Below are 25,078 nucleotides of genomic sequence, written 5' to 3'. Positions count from 1 at the left end.
TTCAGTGTGTCTGACATTTTCCTGTAACCCTCTGCGTCTCGACTTCAGACTTCATCACTGCAAGTCTGTTTTTAATGGCACTTAATGACAGCGTTTTAATAAAGAGGATCTGCCGGTTCGACTCGGACTCGGCCGTTCGGAATTAACGTCCGAGTTATTTTAGGCGCCCATTCTCATAGAAACGGCTTAATCCGACAGACCCTTAAACGCAATTGTAGCCCCCGCTGCTCGAAGGAACCAGAGCGGAAAATAAAACCATTACATGGGAAGTATAAGGCGAGACCTGCGGCTCGTAATTGCTTTTATGATTTTTATCAGTCAGCCTCCAGCTCCCAACTTTCATGCACATTCTCCTCTGTTACTTTCTAAAGTAGAAGAAGTTGATTAGCTGTGATCGTTCCTCATTTTGTTGGCCTGTGAAAACGCACGAAGCAGCATGTGTTGGGATTAAAGGAACTCGTTCTCCGCATGCGTCCCTATTAATCACCTCGTTATCGCGGCGCTTTGGCCGTTCCGGCTTAATTGCATTAAATCACGGGTCATCCTTAATTTTATCGGCGTTGGAATCTGACCGTGTGGACATGCTTATATAAACCAGAGACTTGTCAGAGCTGTAAATAGTACAGAAGACTAGAATAACGTAGCGTTTAGCCGTCTGTACTCCGTGTACCTGCTCGTCACCGGTAAGTCCCTCAGATCTTTTTTTTTTGACCGCTCTTTCTTGACTCTCCAAACTCTGTGATGCTATGATAACCTAAGATTCCCAGTGTTTGCTTACTGGGATAAAACCACAGCAAAGAATTTGAAATGTTTTATTACAAAGGCTAAAAGTTTTTAGGATGAAATCCACATCTTTGCGCTTCTATCCAAGGACAGATTGCGAGATCGTGAGTTCAGGGTATAACTATTTGCAGTTCGTGGCCCTGAAGCAAATTCAATTACGTCGCACAGCTTCAACTGATCGCTTTCACTAGCCGCTCCGCACGGCTGTCGTCCGCCCACGTCCCGTCCTCTGGACACTTGATCCTTAACGCCGAGACGGAATCCCTTTGAAAAACAGGACGAGAAACAAACATATGTTTATGTTTGTGCGTTAAATTAGAACCAGCGCCATGTCTGTACTGTAATGTGTATCACGTTTGGGTGTGGGTTAGAACTTAACACACGTTACAAACTTTCCTATTGTTTGCCCAATATGGAAATAACGCCATACTGACATGGATCTACTTTACTTTAGTGACTCTCAGAAGTGGTCAATGAAGCAAGGAAAAAAAGTTAAAGTAGACGCTTTACTGCAAGAAAGAAAAGGAAAGGAATTTAATCCTGTGTTTGTTTACAGTCAGCGACTCTGTAGTTTATCTGAGATGTACCACTGTGTTTGGAGCGTTCATATATCTATTAATATGGACTTTTATTTATATTTATATATATATAGTTTTTATAGTACATTTAGACTTTCCTCCTCACAGTTGGAACACAAAGCACTTCAGTAAGTCGCTCTGTTCTGTGAGGATGATGACGAAACACTCTGTTTTAATTTAACTAATTATTAATATAATAAAAATAATGATGATATAAATATATAAATAAATATATAATATAAATAACCCCAAAAACACCAACACTACTCTAATTAGAGTCCAGGTTTAACATCCCCCCCCCCCTCTCTCTTTATCTATCTATCTTCCTATCCCCTCTTTCTCTCTCTCTCATTCCTCTCATTCTCTCTTCCTATCTCTCTTCCCATCTCTCTCTCTCTCCCTCGCTGTACCCCCCTTTCTGTCTCTCTCTTTCTATCTTTCTCTCTCTCTCCCCCTCTCTCTCTCTCTCTCTTTCTCTCCACCCCCCCTACCCCCTCTCTGTCTATCTCTTTCTCTTTCTATCACACTCTCTCTCTCTCTCTCCCCCTCTCCCTCTCTTCCTATCCCTATCTCTCTCTCTCTCTCTCTCCACATCTATACTCAATACTACACTAACAGTAAAGTTCCTAATAATTATACCCCCCAAACTGCTAATCTGATGGTTAATGTTTACATTAGGATCATTAGAAATGTATTTGTATTGATTATTTCTTCTTGCCAAATCTACATACACATATATAACACACATTATTATGGAAGAAATGTCTGATCTGATTTCATTAGTTATATCGTGTTGTATATTTATTTTGTTTAAATAACCACACTATGATTCGCGGTCTTATCTGGTTGTGTTCACTGTGCAGGGTGTGAAACCCAGCAGCTTTGATAAGGTGGCCATACCTGAGGTGAAGGAGATCATCGAAGGCTGCATTCGACAGAACAAAGACGAAAGGTAAGCTGTTGTTCTCTTGCTTTTTTTATTAGAATTATGAGAGGTGTGTTGGATTTGATGGTGAGCACCACACACACGCGCACACACAAACACACACACATTTAGTTTAATTTAGGTCTAATTAGAGGTGGAACCCCTCCGATGCCCCAGATCAAAGGAATAAATAAAACAAAAAAATTGGATATCAGTGACACCAATAAAATTAATCTGATTCAGAGAGAGAGAGAGAGAGCAAGTGAGAGAAAATGAGAGAGAGAGCGAGAGACCGAGCGAGAGAGAGAGAGCAAGCGAGAGAGAGAGAGAATGACAGAGACAGAGAGAGCGACAGAGAGCGCGACACAGAGAGAGAGGTAGACAGAGTGAGACAGAGAGACTGACTGAGTGAGTGAGTGAGAGAGACAGAGTTAGAGACAGAGCAACAGAGAGAGAGAGAGCAAGTGAGACACAGAGAGAGAACGGTGAGTGAGTGAGTGAGTGAGTGAGTGAGTGAGTGAGTGAGTGAGTGAGGGAGTGAGTGAGTGAGTGAGTGAGTGAGTGAGTGAGTGAGTGAGTGAGTGAGTGAGTGAGTGAGTGAGTGAGTGAGTGAGTGAGTGAGTGAGTGAGTGAGTGAGTGAGTGAGTGAGTGAGTGAGTGAGTGAGTGAGTGAGAGAGAAAATGAGGACAGTATTTTGCTGTAATCTCTCAGCTTCTGATTGATCTGGGCTTTTCTCCAGTGTAGATGTTTATTTACAGAGTAAGAATATGTCCTGACACAGATATGTGCATCTTCATCTTTTATCCAGTTCTTATCTTTCTGTCCAACTGCTACTTCTCATGTGAATGTAGCTAAAGCTGAGCTCAGTCTCTGACATTACAGTGTGACATTACAGTGTGAGTGCAGACGTTTACACAGCTTTGCATCTCTGTTGCTCATCATGGCTGTGTTATTGTTCAACATGTCCACATTTGTCTGGATTCAGCTTTTTATTTTTATCTTCTAAAGTGTACAAAAGTTTAAGCAGATATAAATGTGTTCCTGTTCACATTCATTAGACAGCATAATGAGGCACATTAAGTAATGTAACTGGAGCGTGTCGAGCGATGCGAACGCTCGGGCTAATGAATATAATCACTGACTTGGACTCAGGTTGTGCTAATGATTTGCCACTATGTTGTTACAGCATTTGTAAATTAATATCAATTTAATTCTAAATCAAACTTTTATTATTGTTATTATTATTATTATTATTATTATTATTATTATTATTATTATTATTATTATTATTATTATTATTTGTTTCCACAAACAAATTTTTTTCCATTTAGAAATTTGACAGCATGTCATGTGACTGACTTTTTATTTAGTAAGTTGTTTGGTTTAACTTAAGTGAAACTGATCCCTAAGTATCATCTACATCTCTCTCTCTTTCTCTCTCTATCTCTTTCTCTCTCTCTCTGCCCCCCTCTCTCTATCTCTGTCTCTCTGTGTGTCTCTCTCTCTGTCTCTCTCTCACTCTCTCTCTTTCTTTCTCTCACTCTCTCTCACTCTCTCACATTCTTTCTTTCTTTCTTTCTCTCTCTTTCTCTCTTTCTCTCTCTCTCTGTCTCTTTCTTTCTTTTTCTTTCTTTCTCTCACACACTCTCTCTCACTCACTCACTCTCACTCTTTCTATCTCTCTATTTCTCTCTCTCACACACACACACACACTCTCTCTCTCACTCTAACTCTCTCTCTCTCTCTCTCTCTCTCTCTCTCTCTCTCTCTCTCTCTCTCTCTCTCTCCCCTCTTTCTCTCTCAGATATGCTATAAAAGTCCTGTTGAACCATGCCTTCTTCCAAGAGGAGACAGGAGTGCGAGTGGAGCTGGCTGAGGAAGACGATGGAGAAATGATCGCCATCAAGCTCTGGCTGCGTATCGAAGACGCCAAAAAGCTGAAAGGCAAATATAAAGACAACGAAGCTATCGAGTTCTCTTTTGACCTCCATAAAGATGTGCCTGAAGATGTGGCCCAAGAAATGGTGGGTTCCCTTTTTAAAGTTTTCTGTAGCTCTAAGCTCCATGTTTATAAATCTGTCTGTATAACACGCCTTGATTTACAGGTGGAGTCTGGATACGTGTGCGAGGCTGACCACAAGACCATGGCCAAGGCCATCAAAGACCGCGTGTCGCTGATCTGCCGTAAACGAGAACAGAGAAAGTTAGTGCGAGAGGAGCAGGAGAAGCGCAAACAGGAAAGTGATCAACAACAACAACAACAACAGCTGAGCGAGTCTCAGAAGGTCTTGCAGTTCGGACCTCCAGGAACACCAGGAGCCACTCAGACTCCGTGCAGCCTCCAGCCACCCACTCCAGGTCCAGGACAGCTGGAACCAGAGGAGTGTGACATGGACCAACACCAACAGCTGCAGTACCAACAAGGAGCCAGTACGTACTAGTAGTGAAACATAACCATCCTCTCAATCCCTGACAAACCCAAAACTGCTCCTAAAGTGGGATTAATTCCCAACATGGCACGTATGGAAATTCTTCTGTCACTGAATCAAAGTTAAAGGTTTTCCACTTCCATATTGTAAAACTAATTAATATTCAGTTTCATTTCAGTTTCAATTTCATTCATATTAAAGTATTTAAATACAAAAACAATCTGACCAGCCCTAATCCTCACTGAGTGTTCCAGTGCATGATTTGATTTAAGCTTAGTGAAGGTCAGACTTATTATTTTGTTTTCATTGGAGATTCTGATTCGTCCCATGATGTGTGTGTGTGTGTGTGTGTGTGTGTGTGTGTGTGTGTGTGTGTGTGTGTGTGTGTGTGTGTGTGTGTGTGTGTGTGTGTGTGTGTGTGTGTGTGTGTGTGTGTGTGTGTGTGTGTGTGTGTGTGATATTTTGCACTTTCTCTTCCCGGCTGAAGCCACGGTGGACAGCGGACATGGTTCGTCCGTCTTCTCCGAGACGCCGCCGAGTCAGCTCACCATGTCGTATAGTTCTCCTGCAGCATCTCATCAGATCCCCCAGCAGCAGCAGCCTGTACAGCCCTCCTACCCCACTGCCTCCCAAACTACCCAGCAGCACTCTGCATTCCCCCCACAGCCTATGGTAAGACCCACACCCTCGCTCACAGTGACCGAGAGGCAGACAAGCAGCTTAGTGTAGAGAGAGCATAGCTTCCTTAGGTAGTTTATTTCCCACCATGATGTCTGCAGCCTCTTGTTGTTGTGCTGTAGAGCAGCAGAACCAGTAATTCATCAATTTGTAAGCTATCGTTCTGTCAAAATGGCGATTTAGCTCATAGCTCATGCATTATTCAGTTTATATACCTCAAAACATATATTCTGAGAGACCCGAATCATATCTAGTGAAGAAGAGAATCAGAGCAGTTTAAGGACCGGTCAGTGGTTAGGATGCAATGTTTAGGCTTCATACCTGCTTCACATCGAGCCACTTCACAGCTTCTCTGTCATGGATTATGATCCTGAGTGTGTTGTTCCTCGTAAAGTTGGATTAAAGCCTCACAAAAAAAGGACCGCTGAACTTTCTGGTCAAATCTAATAGGGTTATTTGCGCTCACTATAATAAAACATAGAGATGTCGTTATTTTACACGAAGGACTATTATCAATAGAGGTTATCAGAGAGGTCGCCCTAAGGAAGCCCCACACAGTAAAGGTTAAAGCTAGAGAAGTGGAGAAGACACTAGATTAGGGATCAGATCCACATGCATGATGAATGGCGCTAGTTTGATCTTGATGTTTATGTGAATGTTCGTGGTGCATGTTTTAACCCCTTTTCTTTTTATGGTGTGGTGCAGTGGTTTGTTTGAGGTTGTGGTTTGTTTAAGGAACGACGCCTGTGAAAGACTACAACACTCCAATGGGTCTGCTTTCAAATGGCCCTTTCTCTCTCTCACTTTCTCTCTTTCACTCTCTCTGTCTGTCTGTGTCTCTCTCTCTCTTTCTCTCTCTCTCTCTCTCTCTCTCTCTCTCTCTCGCTTTCTTTCTCTCTCTTTCTCTCCCCCCTCCCTCTCTCTCTCACCCTCTTTCACTCTGTCTCTCTCATTCTCACTCTCTCTCTCTGTCTTACTCCATCTCATTCTCACACACACACACACACACACACACACACACACACACACACACACACACACACAGACTTAACCATCACTGCTCCTGTGCGCTCTCTCTCTCTCTCTCTCTCTCTCATGCTGGCTTTCCTCCACATCCCCACACTTTTATGTATTACGTTGTCAGAGTTTTTTTATTTGTTTGGTTTATTAATCCACATTTCAGTTTTGTTTTTTGCAAAACATAGCAGTGCTGTGCTGAGGACCAGACTCCCATCAGTTCATCACTGCCCTCTCTCTCTCTCTCTCTCTCTCCCTCTCTCTCTCTCTCTCTCTCTCTCTCTCTCTCTCTCTGTCTGTCTGTTTTGGGTTTTTTTGCACTGAGCGATTTGGTACACCACCTTATATGATGCTAACTGTGCTCGCTGGTTTACTGCAGTAGCATTCACAAAGCGGGACGATCGTTGGCAATATTCGGCACGTTTTAGCTGAAATAACTCCAGCTGCTCATCAGCGTGATTGGGGTGGAATGTCTTTAAGTGACACCTTTATTTATTCGGCTTCATGCTGTCCGATGCCAACATTTTTATACACAGTGAACATACCAGCCTTTCCTCGTCTCCCACCGTAGTCACAGCGAAGCCAAGCGCTACATACGCTTTAGTCATATTTACTCATCTTAGCTTTCGGGAGACTTGCGTCTGTCTCATTATCTCCGTCTCTCTTCGCCTTTCTTTTCATCCATGTTAAATAGTTTTCCATGGTGTCTCTTAAGGGTTTGTTATCTGCACTTCATGCCTCCTGCTCTGTGCTGTGTGCTCTTGCTAGGTGCAAAAAAAATCCCTACTCCCTGCGGCAAAAAAAAGCATGTTACCCGGGGTCACACGTGCCCCCCCGGCATCACCCTGAGCCACCCCCGGGGGGGTCAACACTTTGGGTTGAATTTCTGAAGTTAAACAAATCCTAATTTTCTGTTATCGCTGGTCTGCAGGTTTAATAATCTCATGTTTTTAAAACAATTCTCTTGTTTTTACATATTAATGGGACATATTGATATTAGCTATTTATTTATTTTTGTAATTGTTTCGTCTTTGCTGCGATAATCTGGAAATATCAAATAATCTGAGAAACTGATGATGAGTCTGGAGTCTACATGGCACTGATGTCTCCTAGCTTTTTTATTTCTTTTTTTTTTTATGTCACATGGTTACTTGTATTCATTGTTTTTTATTATTATTATTATTATTTGTCCTTGTGTTTCGATGTGTTTAAATGTCTTTACTACAGACCTAAAAACGATAGATAGATAGATAGATAGATAGATAGATAGATAGATAGATAGATAGATAGATAATTATTTATTTATCATTTTATTTAAATTAATCGTTTTAATCCATACATTTTAGGACATTTCTAAATGTGTGGTTTTTTTTAACTTCCTTTTTTTCCTTAAAGTTCTTATAGCATTCATCCTCTACTAGCATTCAGTGTTAATTATCCAGTGTTTGTTTTCTGGTACCTGTGAGGATTGATATTCTGTTCGTCTTTTATTAAGTTAAGTTTTTTTTTTGTTATCCATTATATTTGATTCTGTTATTTATCCATTTTCCTCTGTTACATCGGTTCCTCTGTATGTTTACGTATCTACTCCCTCCTTCGCCCGCAGCCGTCTCCACCTCCCGCTGCGCGTCGTGGTCGTAGCATGTCCGTTTGCGTGCCCTGCTTTCCCTGTGCTCCTTCTCCATCGTACCCTCCCAAGCTTCCCTCCACTCCTCCTCCGGTGCTCTCACCCAGACCGGGGACGTCAGACGGCGAGACGTTCGCAGGCCGTCTGTCCAAGGCGCTGGAGTGTGTGTTACCACGGCGACGTGCCAGCCTCCCAGCACTCTTTGCCAGCCCTGTATGTTAGTGTGACTGGGTGAAGAAGGAGCGTCTGATGGGTCGGGCCTCAGTTAGGTGCACACAGGCACTGGCATCTGAAACTAATATGTGATTATACGCTATATGTCCATATATAAATACTGCATAGAAACGACGCCACATGCTAATCTGTAGGCCGTATAGTGATAAAATAGGCCATTATATAAAGTCAGAAATTATTCTCAGTCCTTATTTAGTCCTCTGCATCGAACGCTGTGTTCTTCTCACGTAATTGGTCTGTCCCTTTAAAGCAACATCCACTGTCACCATTTTTCAGATTAAGGCACACCTCAGTGGCAGCCTGCCTCAGTGACACAGCACATTTAGACTAAATAACCCAGCAGTTTCAGTCCTTATAAGATAGACCTTTATTCGTCCCACAATGGGGAAATTTCTCCTGCTTGTTACTTAGCAACGCTATCTCTCATTGGCCTACATAGATAAAATACGTTTATTTTAAACTACAAACGACATCCTTTTTTCCCCCTGATATAAAGAAGGAGCAGAAGTACGAGATAGGAAATGAACAGGACATTAATGGGATCTTTTTAGTTCACATCTGCACACATTTTTATTTCACTGTAAATCTCTAGGAAGAACCTGGAAAATCTTGTCGGTAATATAATAAACAGACGATTTTTAGAATTGGGTAAAAATGGGCTCGTAAAGGAGCGAGTCACAGAAAGGTGCTGTGTCTGTTATAACTTTAATCTCTTGACTTTACAGACTTTACTATTACAGTCACCTGAGACTTTTTTGGGGGGATCTGGAACTGATAGAAAGCTTAAACTCACATATTTCTCAGAATAAGGGCTTAAAGGTGGGGTCTCCGTTGTTTGAAAGCCAATGTTGACACATAAAATCACCAAAACAAACACGCCCCTAACCCAAATAGGTCCCACCCCTGTATCGATAGCTCCGCCCACACATACATACGTAACCCAGGCAACTAATGGAAAGAAATGTGTCTTTATCATAGCTGAAGGGAAGAACAATACGATTGCAGATAAACAAACAAGCAAAAATGCCACACAAGCATAATCATGTAAAGGACAAAGGCATATATTAGTTCTGTGTAACAAAGCAAAACCAACGTTACTCACCTATCGAGAAGGAAAAAAGCGCCTCGGCGTCTTAAGTAAAGTCAGCCACATATTCACAGGTCGGAGTTTCCCGAGTCGATAACTCCTGAGCTAAACGCTGTTACTACACAAAACGTGGTTGTAGCTGCCTCTCTACATTACTACGATAGAAAAGAGGTGTTATTTGTGTAGTAACAGCGTTTAGCTCAGGAGTTATTGACTCGGGAAACTCCAACCTGTGAATATGTGGCCGACGGAGTTCTCTCTCCGCCCATATTGACAAGACACGCCCCTTTCTGCTCATTGGCTACACGTTAGTTTTGATTTTTGTTTTGTTTGTCGGCCCGACGCAGTTTTCTGAAGCATTTCTCAAACAACGGATACCCCATCTTTAAACGTTACAAAGCATTAGTGATAGATATAACACACATCCTAAATCGTAGGTATCGAGTATCTGACACAAAAATCTGCATCTCGATGATGCCATTAACGCTTTCAGATGCTGGTGTGCTTTACGTTTCCGAGGCCGTCCCACCGCAAGCGCTCCTTTTCACATTAAATACAGATGCCTAGGGGTTTTGCGTTCTTCTGGAAACTAGGGCTGACTGCTGATCCCCTGATGTTTATATATTTTTATCACCAGAGCATCAGCAATCATTGGAAATGGAGCTACGCAACTTCCATCCTGTATTTAATTTCACACCTATATTCTGCTACAGTACATTCCTGCTTTTAAACGTTTCATACCTTTGTGCTACACTCTTGAGGTTTCTTTGCTTTGTGATGAGTTTATCTGCTCTATTATTTCTATGTCTTGCTCTCTGTGTATTTGTACGATGCTGCATTTCTTCTGCTACCTCACGACGATGCAATGTGTTGTTATTGTCACTTTAGCCGCAGTCTCTGGCTCAGCCGTATGGAGGTGGAGGGGGCTCGGGTTTGTGTGAACCGCCTCTCTCCTTCCCCTCCATCCCCGAGCGGCCCATCTCCTTCTCTCCGCCGCCATCCTGCCCACCCAAAGGCTTCAACGTTCAGCGCCGGAAGAGCACCTCCATCTTAGAGGCCCATACACGGCACTTTCAGCCAGCCTACCGCAGCTACGGGAGCAGCCTCCACCCGTTCTCTAGCATCGAAGCTCATGAGCCGTCACACTTCCTGCCAGCGAACATAGCAGCTCATAGACTGGCAGAGCACATGCAGGCTTCGGCAGAGTCCTTACAGGAATACAAGGACATCCGGATGGAGCAGGAGGAGGCAGTTCGTAGACTGAGCCTCAACCAGGCCGCCCTGCTGGACCACTTGGAGGCCATGGCGTACAGTGGATACCCAATAACAGCACATCAGCTCAACCAGCTCAACTTCCACCAGCAAATGCAGGCTGCTGCGAGTCTGGCGTACGAGAGCCCTCAGCCTAGCCCAGGCTACCTACACTCACACATCCCGAGCCTCATGCGCCTGAACCACAGTCCCATCCCTCAGCCAGCACCGGTTAGTGTATCCCAAGAATCCTGCTACCAGACTCATCCACCATTTCCTCATTCTGCTCCACCAGTGTTGGCTCCTGATCCCAGCACTGCCTTCGAGTTCCACATGCACAACATCCAAGCAGAGCAGGGAGCTCTGGCAGCAAGACTGTACCGAGCCCGGCGTGGCTCTATGGAGCTGAGTCTGGAGGAGGCTTCGGGAAACACGGGGCCGTGCAGTCGGCTGCAGCCGGTCACAGAGGAGCTGGGGAGCTACACCAGCCCGGAGATGCCACTGCCTCCAGGAAGCCTGCTGTTGCTCCAAGCTCAAAAAGAGCGCAGCCCGGATCCTTCCAGCGACTCTGTGACTTCATCCGATACCGGAGACTTTCACTCGCCGCCTCTTCCGCATGGAGGACGCCCGGGTCTGGATGCCTCGCTCGCTCAGTCCATCCCCCACAAGACGACACAACTTTACACGTCCGAAAGAGGAAGCGGAATGTGCGAGGGCCATCCTCCCACTCACCACTCTTATCTCTTCATCCCTCTGTCTGAACCATCCAGCTCTCATATCAGCACTCTACAGAGCTCCTGGACCCGACAAACCACCATCCAGCCTGAGCTTCCTTACCACGAGCCTGCTCTGAGCCTTCAGGGTTCTGCTTTGGTGATTACACCCACCTGCTCTTCTTACCCTCTTCCCCGAACCCCCACATTCTCTCTCTCTCTCCCTCTCTCTCTCTCTCTCTCTTTTTTTTTCGATTCAGTTTGTCCCCGTGGTTGTGGTTTTAACCCTCTCCAGCCATGCATAACTCAATATAAGGTTGTAATTTATGCTAGGGCTTTTAGGGCAAAGTGTAAGTAAACCTGCCTTCTGAAACCCCTTTGTCTTTTGTTTTTTGTGGGGGTTTTTTTGTTTGTACGATTAACAAACTGGTGACGTGTTGTCTTGTTTGTTATTTTCCAGACGTTTCTATATGAGTAAGTACGATTTTGTCTGTATGTTTATATTAAACGATATACGATGTGTGGGTTTGAAGATATACGGTCTGTATGATGTTCACCGTATATCTGTAACGTTAACATGCAAATTCGACGTTCGGACGGAGACCCTCTCTTTTTCCTGAAGGGAGCATTTATGTGTGTAATTTTATTTAGAGACTAAATAAACGAACGAACGAACGTACGTACGTTAAGGCGTCACGCGCGAGAGGGTTCCAGAGGTAACTGAGAATTTGCATTTTCAAACGTACACAAACATACGACAGAAATCGGGGCTTGGAGCAGGTTTACTTCTCCACATTATAGTCCCTTTTCCATGCTTTTTTAATATCGCAGCTAGTTGTTTCAGCCACATGGTATTGTTTTGTTTTATTTTATTTTATTTTATTATATTTATTTACTGCTTTTTTATAGAGCTGGTGCCTTATTGTAGTTGGCTGGAAACGGTTAAAACGGTGTACTATTTTTAACTTTCTCATTTTGTCTCACTTTTATTGACATACACATTGAATAAAAATTTGTATCATTTGTTATTGTAATGGATTTTAGTTTTGCCTTCAGCGTGAAAGTTTGTTCATTTTAACCCTTAGAAATCTGACATCGCTGCCATCCTGCAATTCCATATCTTGCTTTTTATTTCACGTTTTCGTTTTAATTTCTCGATTTTTTTCCCGTCTCACCTGCTTGGGGAACTTTTTTTTTTTTTTTTTTTTTTTTGCTTCAATGTAGCTCTGTGATAGTAGGCACAAGGCGAAGGTAAGGCAAAACTGCCTCGTGCAACTATACTTGTGCACTCTGAAGGCGAGGCAGGGAGACAAGTATACTTGCCTACAGCTTTCTAAGGGTTCGCTCTATCACACCCTTCCATTATGGAAAAGTGTGAAAGCTTCTGAAATCCAGATGTATTCCAGGACGTGTTCACGACGGCACTAAGCACAACCTGTGTACTATTTCAGTGCTAACAGTAACTTAAAGCTCTGAATCCTATTAGAGTTCCACATGCATGAAGCCCTACTCACTCCCACACTAACTCGTGATGCTGTCCGTGTGTGAAATGCTCAATAACAGTCAGTCAGTTATCCTTGTTTATGTTATTCTGACTTGTGTTGTCTTTTTGTTTGTATCTGTTTCCTCCACTACCATCTCTCTCTTCCTCCATCCCTGTTTTTCTGTCTCTCACTATCCGTACTGTAGCAGGCTCCGCCTCCGCAGTCCAGTACGGCTGTTCCTATGGTCTCCAGCAGCTCTCAGCAAACACCATGGTGCGACCCGGTCAATCCACAGGTATGACCACATTCTGCACCTTTCTAGCACTTTTACTGCTTACCTTTTACCCTCCAGCACCTTTTGGTTGTTACAGTGGCCAGTGTGGGCAAAAGCAAATGCGCTTTCCTCCTTTTTTTCTTTCTTTCTCTGGATTCTCTCCTGCGTGTGAAAGCTGTGGATGTCAGAGATGACCCTCTCTTTCTCTCTCTCTCTCTCTCTCTCTCTCTCTCGCTCTCTTTCTCTCTGTATCACTCTCTCGGTCTCTCTCTCTGTCTCTCTCTCTGTCTTACTCTGTCTCACTCTCGGTCTCTCTCTCTGTATCTCTCTCTTTCTGTCTCTCTCTCTCTGTATCTCTCTCTGTCTCACTCTCTCTGTTTCACTCTGTCTCTCTCTGTCTCTCTCTCTCGGTCTCTCTGTGTGTCTATCTATCTATCTATCTATCTATCTATCTATCTATCTATCCATCCATCCATCCATCCATCCATCCATCCATCCCTTACACTGTGTTGTATTTGTTTTTGTTTTTTTATAGTATGGAGGTTACTACATCCCAGCAGTCCCTTCGCAGGTAGAGAAACTTCCCCAAACCAACCACCTCACTACCACCTCTCTCTCTCTCTCTCTCTCTCTCTCTCTCTCTCTCTCTCTCTCTCTCTCTCTCTCTCTCTCTCTCTCTCTCTCTCTCACTCTCTCTCACTCACTCACTCACTCACTCTGCCACACACACACACTACTCTCTTTGCTGTGCTACTCCTGGCCTTGCCAACTATATAAAGTGTTTATAAAAGCTTGGCATGGCAGTCTTCAGCACTGCTAGTTTTTAAATGGAATTTTCAATAGAATTTTCAATAGAATTTACTCCATTCAAGCAATACATGTCCCCACATGCCCGGTGGAAAAAAAAGGTAAATTTGCTGTAATAAATGTTTCCAGCCGGTACTCATCATCCACTAATAGAAGATAACATCGGTCTCTGAAGGTATTGGCTTGTTGGCGTATGTATGATCAACTGCACCGGATCATTTCAGATCATTATGAGGTGCACACACAGATTCTAGTGTGAGACTTATTTTGGATAAGGCTATTTTACCAGCTGTGCTACAAACGTGTAAATGATCGTTTGGGCTGCTTCGTACCTGAGAATGTTGTTCTTTGTACTCCAGGTGGTCCCACAGCAGGTTCCTCTGAGCACTGGCTCTCAGCAGGCCACGATCTCACTGTCCCAGCAGCAACAGCAGCAGCCTCCAGCACAGCCGGCCAGCGCAGGCCAACAGAGCATCATCGCCCAAACACACATCCAGCCTGGGTCTCCTGCTACACAGGTATCACACACCTACATCTACACACACACACATGTCTAATATTAGCACAGATAATGCGTAATACAGACCTATTCTTATTAGTAGTAGGTTTTACTAGTCACTCTCAGTCTATTAAGCATTAGTAACATGTTATTATATTCTTATGGTCGAATAGAGGAGTGTAGTCAGTCAGTTTGTGTCACAAACTGAACTTGTTCAGTTCATCTAAATTAATCCACTGCTGTTGAATAACGTTCTATAACAGCAGGTCTGACAGACGTAATGTTCATTAGACATTTCTACAGCTGTAAATCGTTTAATACACTAGAAATTTCACATTAAGTGCAATTATCCTGAATGTATTGACTGTACATGAGTGTATAGGTTCAGGTCTGACCTGCCTCTCGGCATGCTGCCTGTGTGTGTGTCTGTGTGTGGGTTTGTTTTTGTGTGTGTGTGGTTGTGTGTTTGTGTGTGTGTGGTTGTTTGTTTGTGTGTGTGTGTGTGTGTGTGTGTGTGTGTGTGTGTGTGTGTGTGTGTGTGTGTTTGCACGTTATCAGCAGTGTGTTAGTGAGACTAGTCCTCGAGTCGTGTCCCCGTCGCCGTGTATGGAGCATCTGTTCTTTCAGTACCAGGCAGCTCATCTCGCTCTGGTGCAGGTAGCCATCCTGGATGGACGCTCACTTTAGCCTTCACCGTCTTGATGTGGTGTGCATTATCCCACTGCTTGTGTGTGTGTGTGTGTGTGTGTGTGTGTGTGAGTGAGTCACTGAGCACAGAGACTGATTCTGTGGGTTTTGTGAGTTTGTTCATGTGTACTTTATCATGCCTGTTACCTGGATTGTTTTCGCAAGCACTCAGGTCTGTTTCGGCACTTGGATTGGCACGCCAACACTCCCACCCCCACCCACCCCCAAGTAAAATGGATTTTCAGTGCTCCTGTGTTGTTGCCTGAGGCATGATGTTATGCTGATCCCTGCTAGTTTGTTCTGTTTGTATTATTGATTTGATATGATTGATTGATTAGTTGGTTGATTGTTGTCCATAAATGGAATCGTGTTCTTCCCTTACTGAATCTGGCCTTGCAGCCTTCATCGCCCCCTACGATCCAGACTCCAGATCACTCACCCTTCATCCAGCCGATCATCACACTTACTCCACTGCCCCTCTCCTATGTCCCCCAGCCATCCGTACCTGGCCTGGGCTTTATGTCTCCTGGCCCTCTAACAGTGGCCCAGGGACAGCAGCCGCTTCTTGTGGTGGCTTCATCGGTTCCCTCCTCCCCAGCACCGGGATCCATAACGTCTGCGTCTAACTCACCACTGCTCACTGCATCATCACAGCCCCAAACGATGACAGTTCTTCCTCCTCTGCCGCTTGCGACCACTGTGCCAACGATCTGTGTAGCTACCGTCCCCACCCCTACCGAGCAGCCCGGGCTGGCGTCAGACTCCGCGGCTCAGGTACCTCTGGAAAGGATGCCATGCCAAAATAACCTCAAGCTGAGCTGGCCATGTTACTGTGTTGCAAGGAATTTGCAGTACATATTATATATTTTATCTGTATCTCATATTCTTTTGGATGTTCTTCATACGTATATGCTGCTTAAAACGTTTTTCATCGAGTGGAGTAAAGTGAAGTTTATTTTTTTATTCTTTTATTGATTTATTTATCAGTTTTATTTATTTTTATCTTTCTAGCTTCACTCAGCCTCTCGATCTACTCACTGCTTGTCTTGTCTTGTGGCGGTTGCTGAGTTTTGACATTTACTTCATGTTCATTCTAGGCGTTCCTCACTTCTTCTCAGACTACAGATAAGGCACAGCTTCAGGCTCCAACAATGCCTTGCGGAGTTGAAAGGTCCGTATCATTTTCCTTATTATAGCTTATCGATCGTTCTAATTTGTAATGCATTTACATACTGTCACTATTCTTTATATACTCGTATGGCGCACGATCCACATGATATAAGCTGAGTTTGTCAGCTTCAGATCAAGGCCGGTGAAGAAAAAGTAATGTGTACGAGAAGAGAATCTTATTTTACAGATGTTTTATACAGCATAAAAAATGAACTATAAAGAGACAAAACATATTTGCAGCTCATTAATAAGATAAATATATATCTATTATTTATTTATTTATTTTTTACTCCTTTAGCATGGTTAGTTCTGTGTGGCTGTCCAACGTGTTTAAAATGTGTTTTGTGTATATATGTTTTTTTCCTTTAGCAACCACTCTGATGTGGCGTCCGGCATGAGCGACGGAAACGAGGGCGCGAGCGGCGGCAGGCACGAGGGTCGTTCGGCCAAACGGCACCAGCGCAGATCAGTACGAAGCCGCTCTCGCCATGAAAAGATCACCAAAGCCAAACTTAACGTGCTCAACGTACGTCCACGGATCGGTCCCGTCTCCTACGTCAAATCCTGTTTTTATTTGTGACCGAGACTTTAATGCACGTTTGACGTCCGTCTTTCAGATCTCTAATATGGGAGACCGGGTTGCCGAGTGCCAGCTGGAAACACACAACAGGAAAATGGTGACTTTTAAGTTCGACCTGGACGGAGATAATCCTGAGGAAATCGCCCAGATCATGGTAACCACACACACACACTAGTCATTATAATCAGGTCTGGTTTTCCAGCAGATTGGCGAAAATGTTTTGTTTTCGCTTTTTCAAACACTTACCAGATGTTTGTCCCGAGTTGCACCATCGAAGGCTTGCAGCTATAAATGAATCGATAGCACAAGATCGGAAAAAAATGGCAAATTCCAGGATCAACAGGCTTAATTAAGTGCTAGTGTTTGGAACACAGATTTTGTTTCACTTAATTAAATGAAGAATTTGGCATCATTATTTAAAAACAAAAGGAAAATGAACGTTAATTAAGGTCCTGGGTAGAATGTAGGTTTTTTCCCCCCCTTTGTAATTCACACAGTGCTTTATTTATTTTACTATATTTTATATACCTAAGACATACTGTAGTTTCTGTGCACTTTGTCTAACAGGTTGAGAGCGAGTTTATCCTGGAGAGTGAGCGAGAGTCCTTCGTCGATCAGGTGCGGGAGGTTATTGAAACTGCAGATGAACGGGGTCTTGAAAGGGAAGGCAACCAGGTACTGCATCCAAAATATATGGATTCTCTTCTGTTTTAATATACATTGTTATACTGAGAGTTCAACTGAATTGCATTTACTGCCTTGTACATCTTTACAACTTTAAGTTTAACGTTAGACTCGCTCTTGTTCCACAGACTGTGAACAGTTCCGAAGCGCCGATGTCTGTTCCGTACACAACGCTCCAGCCAGGTAGATCCACACAATCCAGCTACATTTTTTTTCAAGATTAACCTGTTGTGTTTTTTTTAGAGATGTTCATTAGAGTCTCTGGTCTTATTCAAGGTGCTGGTGTGAGTACCACTACACATGTGGTAACCTCGGCAGGCCGCAGGTTCATCGTCAGTCCCGTTCCTGAGTCCAGACTCAAGGAGCAATTCTTTAGCGCGGTTCAACCCCCTGCTCCTATATTCGAGCAGTCTGCAGCACGTAAGCAGAATGATTTGTTTCTGTTGTAATGATTATTTTTGGCTGATGCATAATGCGTCAAAATATGTCGTATTACACTGTAATCCATTGTTCATGGACGATAGGACATCTTGCCGCTATGTGATTAGAGTAATCTGTTTGCATTGGTTTAACAGGCCAGTTTAACTATGTGATCGTGTGTATTTCTCAACAGCGGGACTGCCTGCGATGGGTCTGTCTCAGTCCGCTTCAACGCTTTCTCTGCAGCAGGCGTTTGCTGAGATCCGTCAGGGCCAGTACGACCCTGGGCCGAGCACAGCGCCCCCGACCCTCAACACCTCCCTTCCTCCGTTGTTACCTGCAATTAGCGCTTTGCCTCCCCCCTCTACTACCATGCTGTCATCTCCACCACAGTCCTCTGAGCTAGCTGGGCCTCCTCTGACAGTCTCCTCTTTGTCCTCCTCACCGCCATCCTCACTCACACCTGCAGTGGTCTCCTTACCCCCTCAGATCACCCTGCCTGTCAGTCACCCTGTTGTGACCGCTATGGCGGCTCAGCCTTTCTCAGCTCCGCATTCCTCATCCCCTTCTGCACTTATTCTCCAACCAACAGTCCCAGTACACGCTACTATCAGCACAGCACTCCCAGGTGGTGTAGCTCCACACTGCCAACACGCTTCCATTGTAAACAATGTCAACTCTCTTCCTGTTGGAATCACAGAACAACCTATTGTCAGTTCCAGCATAGCCCAAATCACCCCTCCTGTTGCCCCCATCACAGCTATTCAAACACCTCAGCCCACCCCTGGTGTCGTTGCGCCGATCTCGGTCACCTCTTTGCCACAGATGCCAGTCACCAGCAGTGCCCCTGTGGTGCAGCCCACCCCGGTTCACAGCCAAGCGCAGCCTTCTACGCTGCCCAATCAGGGCCATTCTCAGTGCGCCGAATGTGAGAGCGACCTTCAAAGCAAAACCCCAGGCATCGATGACATCCATGCTCTAGACAAGAAGCTGCGCTCGCTCTTCATGGACATGAGTGCTGGTCCGCCTTCAGCCCCAACTGACAGCGGTGTCACAGAGCCGTCTGCCCCCGGGACATCCTCCCCTACCACTTCTAGCACTACCCCTCTTCCTCCAACTAGCTTACCTCTGAGCTCTCCTATGACCACCCCTGTCACAAGCGCCACCCCTGGCGGCAAAACGCCATTGTCCCGATTGCCGGTAAGTGGCCGTCGTGTCCCGATGTTGGTGGTAGAACCAAACATCAGATCTTATAACAACAGCTGACACGAACAAACACTTATTTCCGTTTTCTGTCAGCAACCTCATTCTGTAGAATCACTAACACCTTACTGAATGTCCATTCTGCTATTTAACACCACACACACAACTTTGGCTTCTACACAAGATCTAATGCATGTGTTTTTATTATGTGTTGAATCAAACATTTGGAATTGTGCTGTTATCAGAAAATGATAGAGCTTCCAGCTTGAAGTCAGCTTTTTTTCCCCAATAACCGAGCATCCTGTAGTGTTTTATTCCTTTCTACCAATGATTTATTTATTAAAGAATTAAAATGGTAATTTTATTCATATTATTGCATATTATGTTTTGAACACAAGTTAGTTCTTATTATCACATGAGTTATAGCAGCTATAAACAGTCATTCCATCACCAGCCTCTTGCTCAAAAGGAACGGGACCAAAAATTAGCCCTTCTATAAATGCTAAATACATTTTTGTCCACCTTAAAAGCAGCCACCTTAAAAGTCTTCATGTAAGGTTTTTTTATACAAATAAAATAAATTTTAATAAATGCTATAAATTCAATATAAATGTAAAATAAATGTAATATAAATTTAAAATAAATTTAATAAATGCTATACATTTAATATAAATTTAAAATAAATTTAATATAAATGTAATAAATTTTATATAAATGTAATAAATGCTATAAATGGAATATAAATGTAAAATTAATGTAAAAATAAATTTAAAATAAATTTAATATAAATGTAATAAAGGGTATAAATAATACATTTTAATATCATTTTAATAAATTTAAATACATTTTAATAAATAATAAATTTTGATACATTTTGATAAATAATATAAATGCTAAATAAATATATATGTACAGGAAACCTTTTTGTCCAACCCTCAGAACTCCAAAACTCAAATAGTCTACGTAAATATCTTAAACTGCTCTTGGAGTTTAAAGATGTGCTGATATGGAATAATATACTCCAGTAAATAGGAAACGTGTTATTGTTCACATGTAACATTTAAACCTGGTGGATGTTATTTAAAACAGTTGGAATGTATAAATAAAGCTAAATGTGGAGGGGAAATGTTTTGACCTACTGTATTACATCACCACAGTAAAACCCAGATAGCTTTAGCTCTTTAGTGGAATAGATTTTAATGGAATAAAAACTATAAGAGTCTCAGACTGTCTGTAAAGTTTAAGGGTGGTTCCTCTGGGAAGCTGCATGTGGCCTATAGGTGGCACATTAGCCTTTTCTGCTCTGTACCAAATGCTGTGGTTTGACCTTCATCTTCATCTCATCAGGTGTTGCCTGTCGGCTCCGAGCAGGCCGGCACGCCACCCACAGAACACCCGCCTCTCTTCCCGGGACCTTGTCTAACTCAGGTGCATTACTCTTCTCTTTTCTATCACTGCTTTGCTTCTGTTGTTTAGTCTTCTACCTCTTTACCGTGTTAAACACGGCTCACCCTCTTGTCTCTCACCCTCTCCTGTCTGTCTGTCTCGCTCTCTCTCTCTCTCTCATCCTCTCCTGTCTCTCTCTCCTGTCTTTGTCTCTGTCTCTCTCTCTCTCTCTCTCTCTCCTGCCTCTCTCACTCTCTCTCTCCTGCCTTTGTCTCTCTCTCTCTCTCTCTCTCTCTCTCTCTCTCTCTCTCTCTCTCTCCTGCCTTTGTCTCTCTCTCTCTCTCTCTCCTGCCTTTGTCTCTCTCTAACCCTCTCCTGCCTCTCTCTCTCTCTCTCTCTCTCACCCCCTCCTGCCCCCCCCCCTCTCTCTCACCCTCTCCTTCCTCTCTCTCCTGTCTTTGTCTCTCTCTCTCTCTCTCCCTCACCTGCGTCTCTCTCTCTCTCTCTCTCTCCTGCCCCCCCTCTCCTGCCTCTCTCTCTCTCTCTCTCTCTCTCTCTCTCTCTCTCTCTCTCTCTCCTGCCCCCCTCTCTCCCCATCTCTGTCCACTGTCCTGAATAAACAAGTGAGGCATGCAGAGCTCTCGCTAATCAGATTAATATCAGTTTTGCATGGCATCACATTTCTATGAACCTCATTAGGCCTGTGATTCTTATTAACTAACCCTTATGTCACACTTTCTCTCTCTTCCTGTCTTTCTTCCTGTGTTTCTGAAGAGTTCTGAAGGAAATTGTGGAAAGGAATTATTTTACATATAATTTTGGGACATTTAGTTAATTGTGCTGCACTTAGAAACATGAAATCTGCAGCTGTAAAGAAAGCCATTCATCCCTGTTCCTAAATTATTACACTCCGATGTGATGATTAGCTTTTGAAAGAAACTGTGACTTTCCCTGACGCAAAGACGCTTAAAAAGCAAAAAATTGCTTAAGGACAGATTGAACACTTGAACACAGAGCATTTAATTTCCTATTTAAAAGCACTTTATTGTTTGATTCAGAACAACTGTTCTGGTCCTAAAAGCTCAGCAGACTTCCATTAAAGCCTTTATATTATTATTATTATTATTATTATTATTATATGCAGAATGTAATCACTGCTTTTTCTTATGATAGCTTTGTTTTTATACGATGTGACTAAGTGGACTGCACTATCGAGATAACCGGCTTGTTCCTTTAGTCCCAGCAGCCACTGGAGGATCTGGATGCCCAGCTGAGACGAGCTCTGAGCCCCGAGACCGTGTCGGTTAGCAACGTCACCAGTCAGGTGCACAGTACAGACTAACATGCTTAGACAAGACACTCACATGTCACACATATACACACTGTACTGTAATCTCTGGATAATCATGAACGTGATGATGTGTTCAGAACACACCGTAGCGGACAGGTTCACTCCGTGCTCTGTACGTGCATGACATAATCATGTAATTCTCCTTCTTTCTCTCTTTCTTCTGCAGTTCTCTCAAACCGGGGTGACTTCAGGAGGGCAGCCAGGTGTGTGATGCCTCTTTTACCAAAATATGACTTTATTTTAAAAATAAAGGTTTTGCAGTGCAAAAAGATGAAGAGGGGGGAAAAACCCAGTCTGATATTTTCGCAGGCTTTTAATCTATTAACTAATTTAACGTCTCTTTCAGTTCCGTTTTCTCTTGAAGGGGACCTGGGGGCTGTTCCCATACCCGGAGGTTTCAAACTGGGCCGATTTCAGGTGAGGATCATTACAGCCCTTTTGTATCTAATGTTTTTAGTATCATTTAACAAAAAAAAAAATATTTTAGTTTTTAATTTTCTGTAGTGAATTCTCACCGTGTCTAACTGCTTTGATTTTTTTTTCTTTTTCTTTCCTTCTTTCACATCTTCCAGGTGGTAGAAGCCGATGACTCTTCCCTGCTGCCTCCTACCTCCTCTAGTGACTCAACTTCCTCTACTACATCTTCATCCACCTCTTCCTCATCCTCTAATCTCTCCAGTCCTGAGAACACTCTGCACAGGGCCTGTCATCCTCTGCGTGAGGTAGGAGGTGATGTGGTGGACGGTTTGCCCCCTGCGTCACCCGGCCAGCCCACTACGATCGGCCGCTTCCAGGTGACCACCAACAGCGAGACCACAGTAGGACGTTTCTCTGTGAGTCGCGCCGCTGTCGAGCCCGTAACTCCCACACATGGTGATGTAGAGACTCAAGAACCACCACAACAGAGTTCTCAAGTTCTGGGAAACGGCCCTGCACTCAGCCCTGAGGGCAAGAGCCAGATGAGCATGAACAACTCCTTTAACTCCTACTTAAGCAGTGATAATGACTCCGAGTTTGAAGACGAGGACTTCAAGCGGGAAATCAGCAAGCTACGTGAGAAGTACGTTTCTCTCTGTGTTTTAATATAATATTACTGTTACAACATACATCACAGTTTTCAGTTTTGTTTAAGTTTTGTGAACAGTGATGCGGCAAAACAGTTACATCATGGGGGGAAAAACATTTTCTTCTTTTTCATCTTAACTGAATAGATTGAGAAACTCTTAATGAATGCAATAATTAATTAATAATTAAAATGTAAAAAATATCTTTAGTGTATATGGGAATGCTTTAATCCATAAATGTATTTTATATACAAGGTTCCCACGGGGTCTTAAAAGCATTGAATTTATTAATTTGGAAATAATACCTTAAAAAGTCTTTAAAAAGTCTTGAAAATTGTGCTGTATGTAAATTCTCCATATTGTAATTTTCCTCAAAAATTTCATTTGTCAACCACGATTATTTTTGATTAAATGACGTAGTATAAAAGAGTGGCAGAACCAATAATCGAGAACGCAACGCAGCCCCGGGTCACCGTACAAAATACCGCAATCACGCGCCATGAGCCATCTCAGCATTCCACAGGAAAGGTTGACTGACGCACGCAGTTATATTTTTAAAGTTTGTTTTTACTTTGGCTAGCTACCAATTTCATTCTGAGGTTATGGGGAAATGTAAATTTAATGAAGCGTGCCTGGATAAAAACTCTTTTCGTCATTGGGTAAAACCAGTGGACAACAACGTTTTTGAGGCATTTTGCGCCATATGCAAAAAAAAGGATTCAGCTAGGTACAATGGGAATGAAGGCATTAGAGTCTCATGCCAAGTCGTCCAAGCACATAAACGCTCTCAATGGACAAAAACACACTCCTTCCATCGCCTGCGTGTTTCAACCAACTAATGTTAGCTAGCTATCTGCTAATGTGAATGGAGTGGCAACAGGAGCTAATGTTAGCCAGCTTGCTGCTAGCGCTGCAGACCCTCCAGCTATGGCCGCAACTAGAGTGGATCTGCGCACAGCTTTCGGGTCCACACCAACAATGAAAGCTGAGGTGTTGTGGACTCAACAACACAATCGCTGAACACCAGTCCTACAATGGAAATGAGGGTATCTCAGAGCTTTTCAAGTGCACGTTCCCTGACTCCGACATCGCTAAAACGTTTACTTGCGGTCCCGACAAAACAGCTTACATAGCCAAGTTTGGTTTAGCTATCCACATCAAAGAAGAACCGGTGTCCAATGTCAACAAATCGCCGTTCGTGAGACTACGAACAACGATATTTTTCACACTGCTTGACTTATCTTTTACCCATTCCACATTTGAAAAATAATTGAACACAAGTTCAAGGATTTTGTTTTTCTTTGCTGGTAGGGACGTGAAATAGGTATTAATTTTTATATAAATGGTCTTAAAAAGGTCTTAAAAAGACTTGAATTTAACTTGAAGAAACCTGTAGGAACCCTGATATATATATTTTTACTTTTTACATTTTATTCCCTACGTTGCATTTCCTTTTTTTTTTTACACATCACCATTGTCTTGTTTTTGTTTGTTTGTTTTCTCAACAACAGTCAATATCTCGTTCTGTCTAATCTATACTCTTAAAAACTATTGTGAGATATTATTATTATTGTTCTTGTAAGTTATTATTATAAGTAGTGATTCTTTTGCGGAGGTCGATGGTGTTCTATTTAACGTATTATTATTATTATTATTATTGTTGTGTTTTCAGGCACATGATGGAGAGTCAGGCTCTGTACGCTCGACAGAAAGAGGAAATCGATGCCCTTTTCGGCCGAGTTGGCAAAGTCCCACCCGCCATCATAAACCCCCCTGCAGGGAACATGGCTGGCCGCAGGCGCCGACCCACCAAGAGCAAAAGCAGCAAGTCAAGCCGCACTAGTTCTCAGGGCAGTAAGAGCCCGGTTCAGCCTGGTACGCTTTTATTCTTTTACATCCGTAAACACGAAGTGGGTGATTAAAAACATGGCCTTGAAAATAACAAGCTGCCGTGTGTGTGTGTGTGTGTGTGTATGTGTGTGTGTGTGTGTGTGTGTGTGTGTGTGTGTGTGTGTGTGTGTGTGTGTGTGTGTGTGTGTGTGTGTGTGTGTGTGTGTGTGTGTGTGTGTGTGTGTGTGTGTGTGTTTTAGGGAGCACCACTCTATCTACACAGAGTGCTCCCTCAGTGTACCCGACCCATCAGGCC

At 43.3% G+C, this 25,078-nt stretch overlaps 1 protein-coding gene across 9 annotated transcripts in view; it reads left to right on the top strand.

The window, feature by feature from the left end:
- Window positions 1-25,078, top strand: part of wnk1b (WNK lysine deficient protein kinase 1b) — an 87,900-nt gene that overhangs the window by 51,296 nt on the left and 11,526 nt on the right. For 4 of the 9 annotated variants that reach the window (XM_047804408.1, XM_047804411.1, XM_047804413.1 and 1 more), the window contains exons 6-27: window positions 2,225-2,313; window positions 4,092-4,311; window positions 4,393-4,717; window positions 5,204-5,388; window positions 10,248-11,483; window positions 13,013-13,102; window positions 13,617-13,652; window positions 14,248-14,406; window positions 16,172-16,245; window positions 16,614-16,770; window positions 16,862-16,978; window positions 17,392-17,499; window positions 17,637-17,691; window positions 17,785-17,928; window positions 18,122-19,128; window positions 20,479-20,559; window positions 21,755-21,841; window positions 22,035-22,071; window positions 22,215-22,285; window positions 22,441-22,928; window positions 24,605-24,807; window positions 25,023-25,078. The exon at window positions 25,023-25,078 is cut by the window's right edge and continues 145 nt beyond it. In XM_047804408.1, coding sequence (XP_047660364.1) covers window positions 2,225-2,313; window positions 4,092-4,311; window positions 4,393-4,717; window positions 5,204-5,388; window positions 10,248-11,483; window positions 13,013-13,102; window positions 13,617-13,652; window positions 14,248-14,406; window positions 16,172-16,245; window positions 16,614-16,770; window positions 16,862-16,978; window positions 17,392-17,499; window positions 17,637-17,691; window positions 17,785-17,928; window positions 18,122-19,128; window positions 20,479-20,559; window positions 21,755-21,841; window positions 22,035-22,071; window positions 22,215-22,285; window positions 22,441-22,928; window positions 24,605-24,807; window positions 25,023-25,078 — 5,025 coding nt within the window. The remainder of the gene's footprint in view (window positions 1-2,224; window positions 2,314-4,091; window positions 4,312-4,392; window positions 4,718-5,203; window positions 5,389-10,247; window positions 11,484-13,012; window positions 13,103-13,616; window positions 13,653-14,247; window positions 14,407-16,171; window positions 16,246-16,613; window positions 16,771-16,861; window positions 16,979-17,391; window positions 17,500-17,636; window positions 17,692-17,784; window positions 17,929-18,121; window positions 19,129-20,478; window positions 20,560-21,754; window positions 21,842-22,034; window positions 22,072-22,214; window positions 22,286-22,440; window positions 22,929-24,604; window positions 24,808-25,022) is intronic. The other 5 variants (XM_047804410.1, XM_047804409.1, XM_047804414.1 and 2 more) reach the window with 5 other exon arrangements.

The sequence above is a fragment of the Tachysurus fulvidraco genome, chromosome 19, assembly GCF_022655615.1.
Source record: "Tachysurus fulvidraco isolate hzauxx_2018 chromosome 19, HZAU_PFXX_2.0, whole genome shotgun sequence".
Classification (NCBI taxonomy): Eukaryota; Metazoa; Chordata; class Actinopteri; order Siluriformes; family Bagridae; genus Tachysurus; species Tachysurus fulvidraco.
This window is presented reverse-complemented; position numbering and strand designations above follow the sequence as displayed.